This window comes from Nematolebias whitei, chromosome 9, assembly GCF_014905685.2.
Source record: "Nematolebias whitei isolate Nwh7 chromosome 9, NemWhi1, whole genome shotgun sequence".
In the NCBI taxonomy this organism is placed as follows: Eukaryota; Metazoa; Chordata; class Actinopteri; order Cyprinodontiformes; family Rivulidae; genus Nematolebias; species Nematolebias whitei.
Genome location: NC_056506.1, coordinates 40,520,078 through 40,535,908, shown reverse-complemented (window position 1 = coordinate 40,535,908; position 15,831 = coordinate 40,520,078). Strand labels below are relative to the sequence as shown.

The 15,831-nt window shown below is 37.8% G+C and overlaps 1 protein-coding gene across 1 annotated transcript in view; it reads left to right on the top strand.

Annotated features, from left to right (window-relative positions):
* Positions 1 to 15,831, top strand: part of LOC119414719 (RNA-binding Raly-like protein) — a 68,137-nt gene that overhangs the window by 28,260 nt on the left and 24,046 nt on the right. The window contains exon 2 of the mRNA XM_037681826.1: positions 1,477 to 1,753. Within this exon, the coding sequence (XP_037537754.1) occupies positions 1,498 to 1,753 (256 nt within the window). The 5' untranslated portion in view covers positions 1,477 to 1,497. The remainder of the gene's footprint in view (positions 1 to 1,476; positions 1,754 to 15,831) is intronic.

The following is a 15,831-nucleotide window of genomic DNA, read 5'->3' as shown; positions in this document are numbered from 1 at the left end:
TCTGAACACTAACAGATTGTGTTTAAAATTTTACCATTAACTAATTGCATTCAACTCTGTTAGCAAAATATTTCACAAATCACTGGACATATTTTAATTAAACTTTGTGTCACTCCAATCCAGGATGGCTGCCACAGACAACTGACCTTAAAAACACACACATGGCTATAACTCCGTCAGTTTTACAGATAATGAGCTAAAAGTTGATGTGGTAGTAGCTGAGAGTCATCCTCAACACATACTCTGAGCATATCTGGTGATTTAGCATATGATTGTGCACAATGATTTTTTTAGACTTATGTTTTTAAATGTGTTTTTTTTTTCTTATCTAGAAGTGTCAATTTGGATTTGAAGGATAAAAAGAAGAAAAGCTAATTGAAAATGGATAAAAGTGAGAAGTTTTCTGTGAAGTAGGTGTGATGAGCTATTCTGAAACACGAGCTGCTTCATTCAGTCAGATTTCTTGAATTCACATGTTTGAATCACAGTTTGCCTTCGTGTCAGAGGTCCTCCCACCGACAGCAAACTGTGGCAGCCTCCACACAAATAAACACAATTAGATTGAAACATGGTTCAACCAGCGTAATGAGCCACATGCATTAAAAGGTGCTCGACTAATAAGGTCAGAAAACAAGAAAGTTTTTAAATAATTAGAATTGTCAATTAAACAAATGGGCTTCATAAGTGCTATACTTTTCCTGCACTTAGCTGCTTTTAGTTCAAAGTAATCGTAAATTGGATTAATAAGAATTCTTAATTAACGCAATTTTGTAGTTTTGGTTAATTCTTCGTAATAATGTAATTTGTTTTGACTGATTTGAGCAAACTTTCAAGCAAAAATACCACAGTTTTACTCGTCCAGTCACCTCTGAATCAGTTGACATTTTCTTGTTTTATATCACCAAACCAATTTTTTTAACATGAACAAAGAGCATTTTTAGAAATATCTCAATGATAATAAAAAAAAACTTTTTTTTTTTTAAACACGTACAACAAAGACAACCAAACCAGTCTTTAGTTAAACTTTAATAAATTCTTAAACGTTTATCTTTTTGTTGGAAGAGAACTGGACTTAATATATTTATTAATATAATGTTATGCATCCAGAACTTTAGTCTTTTTCAGTATTTTGAGCGATAAGAGATAAAAGACAACTTTAGTGATCCCGCAGGAAATTGTGCCAGACTTTCAGTACAAAGAAACATACACAAGGAATCACACAAGATATATAAAAAAAATATAACAGGGAATATAAACAATAACAGCGAGTATTAAAATACTAACAATTTTGGATTTGTTTTCAATCTTTAGAACCTCAGTGTAAAAGTTTGGCATTAAAGCTTAGAGCTTACCTAATTGAAATCACTAATAGACAACGTAATAGTTGAACTAAGTTTTCAGACTAAGGTCATATGTGAAGAAATGAGGAGGCTCTGCAGTCTTTTTAAACTTTGTGTTTATCTGTGTTCCCAGCAGGCACTGCCCCAGGACTGTAGGATGACCGGGAAGAGCCTGACCAGCAACGTAACCAACAAGAATGACCCGCGCTCCCTCAACTCAAGAGTCTTCATCGGGAACCTCAACACGGCTGTGGTCACCAAGGCTGACATCGAGGCCATCTTTGCCAAATACGGGAAGATAGTGGGCTGCTCCGTGCACAAAGGCTACGCCTTCGTTCAGTACGTCAGCGAAAGGAACGCTCGGGCCGCCGTGGCCGGGGAGAACTCCAGAGTCATCGCTGGACAGTCTCTGGGTAAGAAAACGGTCAATGCAAGAAATTCTGCAGAAATGTTGAGTGTTGAGTAACTTTGAAGTAATTTTCCCAAAAAGCTGAAACTGAGCTGTTGAAGCTTAAAGTAGCAAAACTAGAGTTAAAAAGACATACATTATAGCTAAAAGCTATAAAGAGAAACGTTTTAGTTTAGAGGAAGGAACTTTAAGTAGTATATTCCTAGCTAAAAGCTCAAAGTAGCGCAACTCGGGCTAGAAGGAGTAAAATGCTTGCTACAAGGTAAAACTTGCAAAATGATATCTAAAAGCTCAAAGTATCAAAACATAGCTAAGATAAAAGAAGCAACACTATCTAAAATAAAAATGTACCAAAACAGTAGCCAAAAGTTGAAAGCTGTAAAATGCTAACCGAATGTATCAAAGTGCTACCTAAAAGCTATAAGTAATAAAATTCTTACTCAAAAGTAAAACTGCCACAGTTCTATCCAAAAACTATAAATAATAAATCAGCTAAGTTAGAAGAAGCAACAAACTATCTGAAAACTAAAAGTTGAAAAGCGTTGCAAAATAGTTGCACAATGCAAAACATAAAACTAGCAAAATGCTAGCTCAAAAGTAAACTTCACAAAATGCTATCAAAAAGCTACAAATTGCAAAACACTAGCTAAAATATAAAAGTATCAAAATGTTACCTAACAGTTTAAAGTAGCACAACACTAGGTAAAAGCAGAAAAAGCAAGTTAAAGTTAGTAAAATGTTGGCTCAAAGCTGAATGTAATGAAACTTGCTAATAAAAGCTAAAGGCTAGCTAGCTACTGAAGGGTGGCAGCTCCTGAGCAAAACATATCAGTAGGCTGGACATTAATTTCCTGAATACCTAACCACAACAGTTTTACGAATTGCATTACTTTTTTTTTCTGCACAAACTTTTTTGGTTGCCTTTTCCCTCCCTTCTGCATGTCGAGGTTGTGTCTCTTGAAAAATAGTCCCGTCTAATAAATTTGAAAAACAGACGCCTCCCACGCCCACATCCACCCCCCACACCCGGAACGGAAGTATTTTTAATTTTAACTGTATAAAATAAAACAGACCAGTGCACAGCTTTCTGAATTGGGTTTCTAATTTGATTTGAAGTAACTATTCTGAAATAATAATCCAGATTAACAGCTAAATGGGAGAAGAAAAAAAAGTTCAGTGGTTCCCTCTGTTTGCTCCAAATGGATTTAAACAGAATATCTCCACTGTTGGACTCAGCAGGATTCACAGCACCTCTGAGCTCCTGTTAAGTCAACTATTAGTGGTCGTAATAATGTGCTAAAATCAGCTGAATGTGTCCACCAGGCAAAAACATTGACACCAAATAAGACTATTGTGGGGGAGTGGTGGCGCAAAATGTGAAGCACCAACACCTGCTTCCACTCAGTAACAGTAAGAGTTAAGGGTTAACAGTAAATAAGTAAAAAAACTGAGAATGAATTACTACTAATACATTAAAATTCCATTTGGAAAAATACCCAAAACAAAACAATACACAGCAAGCTCAGTAAATAAGTCATTTACATTATTTATTAGAAGGAACTACTTTGTGGGGCGAATGAATTTTTTATTTGCCCCTATGGACCGGCCACCACTGCCACTGAATCCCTCAAACAAACAAAAATAAACTCAACATTTATTTCAGTACAGTAGTTAGATTATTTGCCAACGGGCCCCTGGATGCAGTTCTAGTAAAGGTCCTCAAAGATTCCTACAAACAACACACTTCACATAGAAAGAGATGTTTGTTTTTGTGCACTCATTATACTCTGTGTGTCTGCATTTGTATCTTTTCTGACCATGATTTGCTTCCCCACTGTAGTTATTACATCTGTTCTTTAAATCTTTAGATATTAGTTTTAGTATATTCATTTTCATCTAGTTTTAAACTGTTTAGCTGATATAATGAATTTACATCATGTCGGAGTCAGAGTCACAGTTTCTTTATTGTTATTCGCACCTCATGTGGTACATGTGGTGGAGTGAAATTATGTACACAGGGTCCCATGTCATTGTAATATAAAGAAACATGTAAAACATGTATGGCAAAAACCAATGCAGACTTGTTCCTGTTTTTAGTATTCTACATCACTTTACATTATAGCTGTTTTTGTTTCATTTTTTAATATAATTTTCTTTAATTTATTTTTACCAATTTATATCCTTTCTTTTATGATTGTCTTCCGTTATTATTTGCTGTTGTTATCATTCTTTGTTAAAATCACGTTTCTCTTGTAAATGAGTCATCGAGGCTCTCTGAGACTAACCTGTATAAATAAAGGTTGAATGAATGTAAATCTTATTTGCAAATGCATTTAAACAATTGTTTTTACCAAACCTGTTTACAAAAATAAAATCTCAATATGATATAAAACCAGTAACCACAAGATTAGATAAAAACAAGCCAAGCGTCATAAAACTGAGGTGAGCACCAAGAACAAGATATTTTCATTCATCAGAATAAAAGTGTTCAAATGCGATTTTGTCCTGATGCAGTCAGACCTTCAACTTTGATGTTTGCTCCTTCTGTAGCGTGAAAGTCTTTCAATTGATTAATTTAATTTGTTGACATTTTCTTAAGACATCAAGCTACGTCCGGCTCCTTCATGTCGTTCTGTGACAAATCTAGCTGCTGTCTTAAACTTGGTACGATAATCACCGGAAATGATTTAATCATTGGAGCTTCATGGTACCTTGTATAACTCAGGAGATGAAAAGATAGAGGCAACATGGAGGTAAACATAGAGCGATTTATGGTCCACATGCTGATTTAGAAGTTTGTTATAAGTTTGATAGATCCCAGTAAATCTTTCTCTTATTGCTTATTGATTTGTTCAGAGCCTCTTCAAGGAAAATGAAAATCCTCTCTGATCCCATCTCCGTCGTTAAATATGAATGAGAGCTCTGCGGGGTCACAGCTCTGCTTCCACCTTGAATATGCCCAGTTTCATGCATTTTTGTCCATGGAATTACACATGGCGGTGGAAGAAATGCAAAGAGGAGTTGTGTTTAAAGATCATAAATAATTTCTTGCAGTAGGAAGTGTGATAGTTTACCAGGAGAATTTCATGACTGGAAACTGAAGTGAGACTTGAGGAGCACATGTCATCAGCTAGGCTAGGCTATAGCTAGCCAAGTGACTGTTTTTAGTTTTTTTAGAGGTTTATTATTAGCCAGTGTAGTTGTAGCATTCTTTCATATTGGTATGTTGTGTTTGGAAAACACTTGTTTGATAAAGCTGAAGAACAACTAAAACTTGTACTTTTTTGGCTAACTTTTAGCCTAGCCATTAGCCTAGCTGTTAGCCTAGCCTGTTTAAAGATTTAATTCAATACAATTCAAAAATACTTTATTAATCCCAAAGGGAAGTTATTTGTTGTAGTAACTCGTTATCCTCATTTCATTAAGAGATGTTATAGATACTGATGGCTGTAGGCAGGAAGGATCTCTTGTAAAGGTCATTCCCACAGTGGATCCTAAGAAACTGGCTGCAGATGCCGTCCGATCTGTCCACCCAGACTCAGCTGGCCTCTCAGTTCCCCCGGGCTGTAGGAACGCCCGAATGCCGGGCAGAACTCCTCCCAGAGCGATGGCCACTCCTCCCAGCAGTCTGCTGAGCTCCTCGTCGCTGCGGACAGCCAACTGTAGGTGTCGAGGGACGATCCTGTCCTTCCGCTGTCATGAGCCGTGTTTCCTGCTAGTTCCAGGATCTCAGTGGTCAGGCAGTCGAGCACAGCTGGCAGGTAGATGAGAATGCGTCCACAGAACATCCTTTTCAACTAATTTGAGATTTAGGGCAGTAGTTGAGATATTATTTGAGCTTTTGAGATGTTAATCAGCTGCTGTTGGTTGTAGAAAACTGCCTTGTTGCCATGGTTACGCATCATAACAAATGTCCAAAACTAAAATAGTTACAGTAAAAATCCTTCCAGCTGCACAGCGTCCGATACCAGAGGAAACAATCATCCAAAAAATGTGATTTACATCCAGAAAAAGAGGAATTAAAGTTTCCAAAAGCAAAATCTCAGAATGAAAGTAACAGAGCTGCTCCAACATGCAGCCACCTGGAGCGGCGCAATTCTAGAACAATTTACCAGTTTCTTCTAACTCCATGTTTTGTCACGGCTGATGAGGTACTATTGATAACCTTTTAACAGAACGTCAATTCAAACTTGACCAAACTATCCATTTAAAGGTGAGATAAACGATCCTGGTGGCAGATTTTAGACCTTAAATGTAAAATTTAATCAGTGTTTACAGTTCTGCATTTGATTATCTGAACAGTTGAGCCTCGTTCTGCTTCAACACATAAAATACAGTAAATCAATATTTCTGGTTCTTACACTCCCTCCTTATACTTATAACGTTTTTTCTGTCAAACAGTGTGGCGGTTTCTCGGGCAGATACCACATTTCCTTGAGTTTTATTGACGTATAAAACCATAAATTTTGTTGCAGAGTGTTTTTTGCACCCGTTGTGATTGGTAAACTTTGATGCGGCAACATAACTAAAGCATTTATTTAGATGAGTGCAGTATTATAATGTACAAAATAAAACATTCTCTGAAAAGGTTTAATATTTTAAAATATTCTTTTCAACAGTCTGGAGCTGGAGCCAGGAAGTGATTCACTTAGCATAAATAATGAGAGCAGCCAGCATATTCAGAAAGAGGTAGTTAAAAAATGTCTGCTGTTGCTGCTCTCAAACCCACTAATGGAAATGTTGTGTCTGGCTTTCTGTTTCTTTATAAATGTCAGCTGCGGGTTACATGCAGCCAAACAGCTGTTTCTCCAGGAAGTCTTTCTGCCTCACAGCAAAGAGCAAAGATAAATGAAGCTGCCTGTGTTAACACCTATGTGTATGAAAATAGCTGAACTATGTACAATGTGTTAATTAATGAACTTCAGAGTCTGCAGATTTGCACACGAACCAGAGCCTGACAGCTGTTTTTAGCTTAACTAAGCTAAAAGACTGTTACTTGTTTAAATGCAAAGATGAGGTAGGTGTTCTCCAGCTCATTTAGCTCTTTTTTACATTTAAAGTATTTGCTCCAGTGTATGTAAATGTTTCAGCTACAGTTAATAGCTAAAGTCAAGCTACATGTACAATTCACTAATCAAGTTCCAAATCTCATGGTTTTGTTGTCATTTTGTTGGTAATCCAAGCGATAACCAAAGCAGTATTCAGTCAATTTTCCCAAGTACTGATATTTTTCAAATAATCTGTCAAATTGGCTAAAATGCACCAATAAGTTTTAGGATAGAGAGAAAAGCAATGTCACAAAGAAAAAGCCGTATGTATTCATAAATGAAGATCGCATGCAGGCTTGTCGCGATAAACAATAAATCAATTAATCGCATGATGAATTAAAATTATCAACCTCATTTTCATTTACCGGCTTTATCGTTTGTTCGTGTCTCTCTCTTTCTACTGAAGACACAGCTCAACTCCGGTGCTCTTCACTGACCCTCCCTTTCTCTTTTCTCTTTAAAATCTGTTTCAACTGTCCAAAATTGCGTTTTTGGATCGTTAAAAGCAGCTAAGATGAGAAGCTAAGCTACAAGCTAAGCTAACAGGCCGACCTCGGGAATAAACCTCCGTCTTGTCGAGTGCCAAAATTCACAGTTTAAACCTGTGCCTTCGTGTGAAAAGTTGTTTTTCTCTGCAAAAAGAAGCTGAGAACTTGTTTACTGATTTTTTTTTTTATTAAAAGCTTTGTGTGAAAAATGCTATGCTAAAGAGCTCAAATCACAGAGCAAACACCATGTCACCATGTCAGCCCATGTAGCGTCAAGGGGCCTCCCTCCCATTTTTCTTAAAGAGACATGCTGCTCAACTATCCATCCTTCGGTTCAAACAGTCTGCCATCCGGTGGTCAAAAAAAGGTACTACACTCAAAACAAATCAACATTTCTTCTAAAATTTGACAATTAATTATTGTTAAATTTCAAACAATATTATCGTTTATCGCAATAATTTCTGAGACAATTAATTGCCCAGCAAAATTTGCTATTGTGACAGGCCTAATCACATCAGTAGACGGTGCTAGACCTCTCATTTTAACGTGGTGTTTCTGAAAACTGAGAGTTCAACACAACCGCTCATTTCTTTGCATTTCCTATACCTCCAATATGGCCGACCTCCAATTTTATGATGAAAGAGAAAAATGTCCTAACAAGAAAAATGAGTCATAAGATACAAGCACAAAACAAACCCTGTTTCTTTATGTCCCATAATGTGTCACACTAATATTGTCACAAATTCACAGCTTTAATCTGTATTTCTTAAATGGCTTTTTTTGTGGGAGTTTCAGAAGCAGCAAATTTTCTAAATAAACCAGCTGTGTTAGCCTAGCTTAGCACCAACAACACCAGAAAAACTTTATGCAAGCTACGCTAACTGGCTGTTAGCTTTAGCCCAGTGCTCAAAGTGTAACTACATTAGCACAAATTCACACTTAATCTATATTTCCTAAAAGAGCTAATCTAGCTGTTGTCAACAATACACTTGTCACCTTTGCTTCATTTTACACAAATGTTTATAATGATTACAAACAGTTACAGCCTCAAAAATGAGGCATCAACAGGACTTCAAATAGAATCTGGCATTTTTTTTAGCATGACCCAATTAGCAATAACAATATGTTAATACTGCAGGTCTTAAGCTTAGTTCCCATTTTTCTCTCAGATTTGATTTGTTTGTGTGGTTGTTCTCATTATAATTCAATTATATGAGGTGACCCACGTGTGGCGAAGAAGGCGTGACATCACATGTAGCATGCTGTGTTTACGGACGTAAATATGATGCTACATATGTTAGCGTGTGTATCGATTCTGAAGTTGTTGTGCAATCAGAGCCGATACAATTATTATCTGACATGACTGTTTCATCCAAAGTTTATATTTGCTCCTGCTGCTTCCTGCCTACTCAGGTGCAGAATTGCGCTTCTGAAACGAGGGACGTCCTGAAAGTAGGTGCGAAAAATAAACTCAAGTGTTGGTCCCATCGTGCTAGTATCGATAGGATCCAGCATAATGGTATACCATCATTGGCTGATGTAGATTTTCAGCCATCCAAGACATGAAATATCTAAAAGGTTTTAAAAGTAACTGGATTTCATTGTTTTAGCTGAAGATATGGTGGAGTTCCAAGTTTTAAACTGCATGATGATTTTATTAATATTATCAATAATTTGGTCTGCACACTTCCACTTTAATGGTGTAAAAGTCTGATAAAATGCAACAAGGCCATTCAGACTGTGGTCCCTTTGAAAAGCATCAGATATCTATTCGTGTTAGTAAAACATATTAAAGTAACCTAGATTAAAAAAAAAAAGATTTGTCACGTTCAGACTTTCATTAAAAAATCTAATATGTCACATTTGGGCAGAAAAAAGGATTTGGGTAGTTTTTGCCTTGAGTGTGAATGTAACCTTGGATGAATGAAGCTGTGTTTCCTAAAAGAGTTTTTTATTTATTATTTTTTTATTTTTGTAAAATAAACCAGTCTTGTTAACTGTTTCTGGCCTAGCTTAGCATAAACTTTGAGAAACTTTGTGCAAAGCTAAGCTAACTGGCATCTAGCGTCAGCTCTGTGTTTAATGTGTGAGGCAGAATAACCCGTCATAAACAATACTTTGCTTTATTTTAGCCAAATATTTCAACTGAGGTTAGTAAAAGGCGTTAACAGGACCGCAAATAGAAACTCCTTTTTTTTTTTTTTTTGGCACAACTTAATTAGCAATAAGAATAATGATTCACAGAAATGAACGCACAAGAAGCTGCGTTTCTGTGCATCCCATAAATAGTCACACCGACGTCAGCAAAAAATTCACACGTTCAATTTGCATCCACTTAAAGAAGCTCTCCTCATTGTTATGCGTGCTGACAAATCATGTGTTTCCAGAGAAACAGCATCGTTCACACGGCTGCTTTTCCTCACGCAGAAGTGAAGTTAACACGTCCGGTCAGAAGATTTGAGGTGAGGTGTGTCCTACAACGAGAAATCATCCTTGGCTTAGAGTGGCGTACTGCAGTTACACTGCATCCTTGTAAACACACAACATTTATGAACACACACACACACGCAATAAATCCAGTATATTAACAATGCAGCATAAGTGCCAGGGTGCACGTGCCTACAGTAACGTGTCCCTCTGCTCTGGAAATCATCTCCCCTGCCTTTATTCTGCTGCCTCGGTGAAATTGTGCCCTCAACACCTTATCTTTTAAACATGAACTTGATATTTGATTAGGCTCCAGCAGTGTGTGCAACCTACCCCACATAAGATTTCTTCATATTTTCTTCAAGGCTTTTAAATTACACTCAAGGAGAAGTGACAATGGCAGGCGGGTTGTGTGACGGTATGACGTGTGACAGGAAGGTCAGGATCCGACCTGCGATGGCGTGCTGAAGGTACCGCAGCGCCACACGCTTGAGTGGGTTCAATACCCAGAAGGAGCTCAGTCGACTGCTTTGCTTTAATTTCATCGGACATGACCAGGTTTACTCACGAGATGACTGTAAGCAGTTCAAGCACATATAAAAGTTACGTCCGGTTGCACTGATGGTGGCTGTCATCATGCAGCACGTACTTAACTCGTGATGAAGATGCCTGCTGGTGATGAAGAGCACTGGGAAGGTTTCATCTAACCGGGACAGAGACATATCGATGCATCAACTCTGGTTTTTTATCATCGGGTGTTATGATCATTTCTGTCGCAGATATTGTATGCAACTGGGCTCTGGTAGTGTTTGAGTGCCTCTCTGTGGTTAAAATGCCTACTGCATATTCTGTTAGTCTGAGGGTTTGGGAATATGGATGGATAAAAGGAGCACAAAATAATATTTGTGAAAGAATTATTTAAAAGTTAAGAAGAAATGGCAAAAACAAAAATAACAGGAATACTAAAAGAAAATGACAAAAAGTAAAGGACATGATATGGGGAAGCAGACAAATAATACATTTTATTATAAATATAAACACATAGACACTTTTAAATATGTTTACTTGTAATATATTTCAGTTTTTCTGATTTATTGGTACTCTTATTTTTTAAATGTTTTTCTTATTTTCTCAGTTACCACTTCAATTTTATTTTTTTTTACAGATTGTTTTTATATAGTTTCATATTCCATGTAAATCAAGTCAAGTTAATTTGCTCTCCATTATACAGGTGCTGATCATAAAACTAGAATACCATGAAAAAGTTGATTTAGTTCAGTAATTCCATTCAAAAAGTGAAACTTGTATATTATATTCACGCAGACTCTCACTGGTACATTTCCATCTTTAAATCACTTCTTGGTCTGCTGCCTTAATACATCTCCTCCTACATGTCTCTGCGTGAGTGCAGCTACAGCGTGCACTCTCAGGACATTATTACCTGCAGTGTTCCCTCAGTGAGGACTGAACTAGGCAAAAGGGCCTTCTCCTACTCCGCTCCTGTTTCCTGGAATATCTTATAAAAAGATCTGAAGCTCTCGACCGTGACCTCTCTAAGTGTCTTTAAGAATCTGTTGGACACCTGGCAAGGACCAATGCAGACATGTTCTTGTTTTTAGTTTTCTACATTCGCCTTATAATCTAGCTGTTTTTGTTACTTTTTTTGCTGTCTTATTTGTAAAAAAAAAAAAAAAAAAAAAAATCTGTATGCCTTTTTATAACTGTCTATTGTTGTCGCTGCTGTCCATTGTTGTCATCGTTCTTTGTTGAAATCAGGTCTCTCTTGTAAATGAGTCCTCGAGGCTCAATGGGATTTACCTGTATAAATAAAGGTTGAATGAATATTCATTCATTACACACAGACTGATATATTTCTAATGTTTACTTCTTTTAATGTTGATGATTATAACTGACAACTAATGAAAACTCTAAATTCAGTATCTCAGAAAATTAGAATATTGTGAAAAGGTTCAATATTGAAGACACCTGGTGCCACAGTCTAATCAGCTAATTAACTCAAAACATTTGCAAAGGCCTTTAAATGGTCTCAGTCTAGCTCTGTAGGCTACACAATCATGGGGAAGATTGCTGACTTGACAGTTGTCCAAAAGATGACCATTAACACCTTGCACAAGGAGGGTAAGACACAAAAGGTCATTGCTAAAGAGCTGGCTGTTCGTAGAGCTCTGTGTCCAAGCACATTAATAGAGAGGGGAAGGGAAGGAAATGATGTGGTAGAAAAAAAGTGTACAAGCAATAGGGATAACCGCACCCTGGAGAGGATTGTGAAACAAAACCCATTCCAAAGTGTGGGGGAGCTTCACAAAGAGTGAACTGCAGCTGAAGTCATGGCTTCAAGAACCACCACGCACAGATGTATGCAAGACATGGGTTTCAGCTGTTGCATTCCTTGTGTCAAGCTACTCTTGAACAAGAGACAGTGTCAGAAGCATCTCTCCTGGGCTAAAGACAAAAAGTAGTGGACTGCTGCTGAGTGGTTCAAAGTTATGTTCTCTGATGAAAGTAAATTTTGCATTTCCTCTGGAAATCAAGGTCCCAGAGTCTGGAGGAAGAGAGGAGAGGCACAGAATCAACGTTGCTTGAGGTTCAGTGTCAAGTTTCCACAGTCAGTGATGGTTTTGGGTATCATGCCATCTGCTGGCGTTAGTTCGCTGTGTTTTCTGAGGTCCAAGGTCAACACAGTCATTTACCAGGAAGGTTTAGAGACTTCATGATTCCTGCTGCTGACCAACTTTATGGAGATGCAGATTTCATTTTCCAGCAGGACTTGGCACCTGCACACAGTGCTAAAGCTACCAGTACCTGGTTTAAGGACCATGGTATCCCTGTTCTTAATTGGCCAGCAAACTTGCCTGACCTTAACCCCATAGAAAATCTATGGATTATTGTGAAGAGGAAGATGTGATTCACCAGACCCAACAATTCAGAAGAGCTGAAGGCCTCTATCAGATCAACCTGGGCTCATAACCCCTGAGCAGTGCCACAGACTGATCGACTCCATGCCACGCCGCATTGCTGCAGTAATCCAGGCAAAAGGAGCCCCAAGTATTGAGTGCTGTACATGCTCATACTTTTCATGCTCATACTTTTCAATTGGCCAACATTTCTCAAAATCCTTTCTGAGATACTAAATTTGGGGTTTTCATTAGTTGTCAGTTATAATGATCAACATTAAAAGAAATAAACATTTGAAAAACATCAGTCTGTGTGTAATATGAATATAATATACAAGTTTCACTTTTTGAATGGAATTACTGAAATAAATCAACTTTTTCACGATATTCTAATTTCATGACCAGCACCTGTAATAAAGAAAACAAGAAGTCAATTTTTCAAAACATCTTTATTTGTGGATTGATGTCAGCTGCAAAAAACAAAACCAAAGAACCATCATCAACTTAACAAATGAATTTTTTTCGATCATAAACCAAATTTTTAAACTCTGGTCATCCTCTCTGTAAGGTTGCTTCATCCTTAGCTCCATTAATTAGAAGGTTGTAGAAAAATAGGATCCATTGATGAGATACTGACAGGCTCTCATTTGGTCTAACAAGTGTCCTGCGTCTGCTCACTATTCAGTGTTTGGTCAATTTACCCTCTAAAGCTGTTTGTCTGTCCAGTCTCAGCACAACTCAGGTCTACATGGTCAACATTGGGCTATTCTCGCTCAGGGGGCCCCCGCTACTGAAAGCCAACAGCTTAGGAGCGACACATCTGGTAATTCTTGTCAGTTTGTAATAATACGTTAATTTAATTTACAGGTTCAAATCTTGTTTTATTCAAAATGAATTAATTGGCGTCTCTTACAAAAACGTTTGTCATTACAGATTAAAAAAAGAAAGTTTCTCTTCTGGATTTTTTTCATGATTTAAAATCTAGTTTGAATTTTAAATGAACCCATCAGTGGGCTGGATGTCGCCCCTGGGCAGCCAGGTGAAGAGCCCTGGTCTAGGTGGTTTCTGATAGAACTTGAGCGACGCTTCAATGTGGACTGGATCATTGTAGTGTGGGTGCCCAAAACATCTGCAACTTTTTTTTAACCCAAGGCCAACACAATACAGTAATAGGAAAATAAGCATTGTCACAAAACACCCACCAGCTTCTGCCACAGCTCTTTAAAATGCTGTGTCCAAATCTAGGCCATCATCCTTCCACCAGTCCGTCGGTAAATCGAGTCCATTTGGTTGTTTGTCTGAACTCTGTCGTCAACAAAGAAACACAGAAATGCAATGTGTTGGTTTACGTGTTTCCATATTGAAAGGCGATATAAGCAATTAAAAACAAATGTAGTGGATGGGAGGTTTTAAAACTGGTGGCTTTGATTCTTGTGAGGGAGACATTCTCATGATTGACATATCTTTGTCCAATCAATGACCTGCAATGTGATGAGGTCAGATCTTTGTCTCGACTCAGATCGCTTGGGACCTGGACCGTGTGGAGCTGAAAGTGGAAAGACTTGGATCCTGCGTCAGGTCGACCCAAGGAAAAAGGCTGAAAGTGGAACTGACTTCCAGTTCTGATGAGAGTGGTGGCGTTATTAAGTCGTACTGATGAGTTCTGCGCCATTCAGAACTTTCTGACAATCTGAGGCGAAACAGACTCCACCGCTCGGATCTGTTTCATCCCTGGGATGACCTACTCAACATTTTATTTAGTAATAAATTGTTAAAAATTAACAACAAGCTGAGTTTTCCTACCTCCCTGGTCTTTAGCTACAACTCAGTTCAGTGTGGGGATTCATGTGATCACAAGAACATGAAGTTAAACTATTTACAGCAATAATTTACATTTAAAATCTCAATTGAAGCACTTCATTCCACTTCCTTGGTTTCTTTTCATGAGCAGCTCCTAAAGAAAGCATCTCTGGGACGTCTTTCCTAACGTTTTCACAAGTTTTCCATCTGCATGAACACTAGATGGTGCTGAGAGCAAAGCAATGAGTCCAGACCTGCTGATGTGCCTTTAGGATTTGGATCCTGTGCATCCTGCACATAAAATCCAATTACCTTTTTTAAACTAAATCCATAATTGAGCAGTGACCTTGCATTTTCTCTAAACATTCTAAATAATTCCTAGCTATGGTAAAGCTGCTGCCAGACACTTACAATAAGAGTCATTATTTATCTTATGTAATGATTTATGATTAGCCCTGAGCAACTTTCTGCAAGATTCTCAAATATACAAGTATTATCTGTTTGATTTATTCACTCAAGAGCTTTTTCTCTTTTTATATCACTTGCAGACACATTTGAACTTTTCTGTAAAGAGGTCAAACACTGACATAAGGTAACGTCTGCATTTGCTTCGAGCAGCTGACCCTGACGTGATGAATACACGTGTTTCGCTCAGCTTTCATTAGCGTTCAGGTTCTTGTCTTGTTTCAATTAAAGGAAAAGAAGCTGGTGGACTGTTGAGACGTCAGGCCGAGCGCGAGGCAGCTGCAGAGCCAGTGTCACTGTAATTAGATATTACAATTACACGGCTTCGTCCTCCGCCGAGGCTGCAGCAGCTGGAGAGGCGGCCGGCTTTATTTAATGCGTCTCCTCCATCCATCCACTTTCAGCTAAATGGAAAAAGCCGACAGATGAACAAGAGGTAGACGCAAAAGGAGAATGATTTGGAAACATTTATGAAAGCCTACAGCTAAATCAGGAAAGGCAATGTATTTATTATAACTGTAAACTTTCCTTTCCTTTATATATGTGCGCAAAATTCTGGATAATCAGCTGCACAAACAAACAGATAATTTGATTTATGATTAAAATACAACGCAGACAAATTGGTAGACAAACTAATTGACTTGTTGATACAAAGAACGTGTTTGTGCATCAATTGTGCAGGATAATCTGCATATAGGAGCAAAACTGCACATATTGCATGTGTAAAACCAGTCATTGTTCACGTTATCAGTGTTTAATTCTGGACTGTTCTGGATGTTTCATCTGTAAAGCGCATGCAAAAGTCTGGTTTCCAGTTTACATTTATTCATGTTGACACAGGAACACATGAATCTAGTCTTAAAACCAGTGACCGTCCGCTGACAATTCTTCGTCTTTTTACATTTATCTGGACTCAAACCTGACTAGAACTCGAGATAT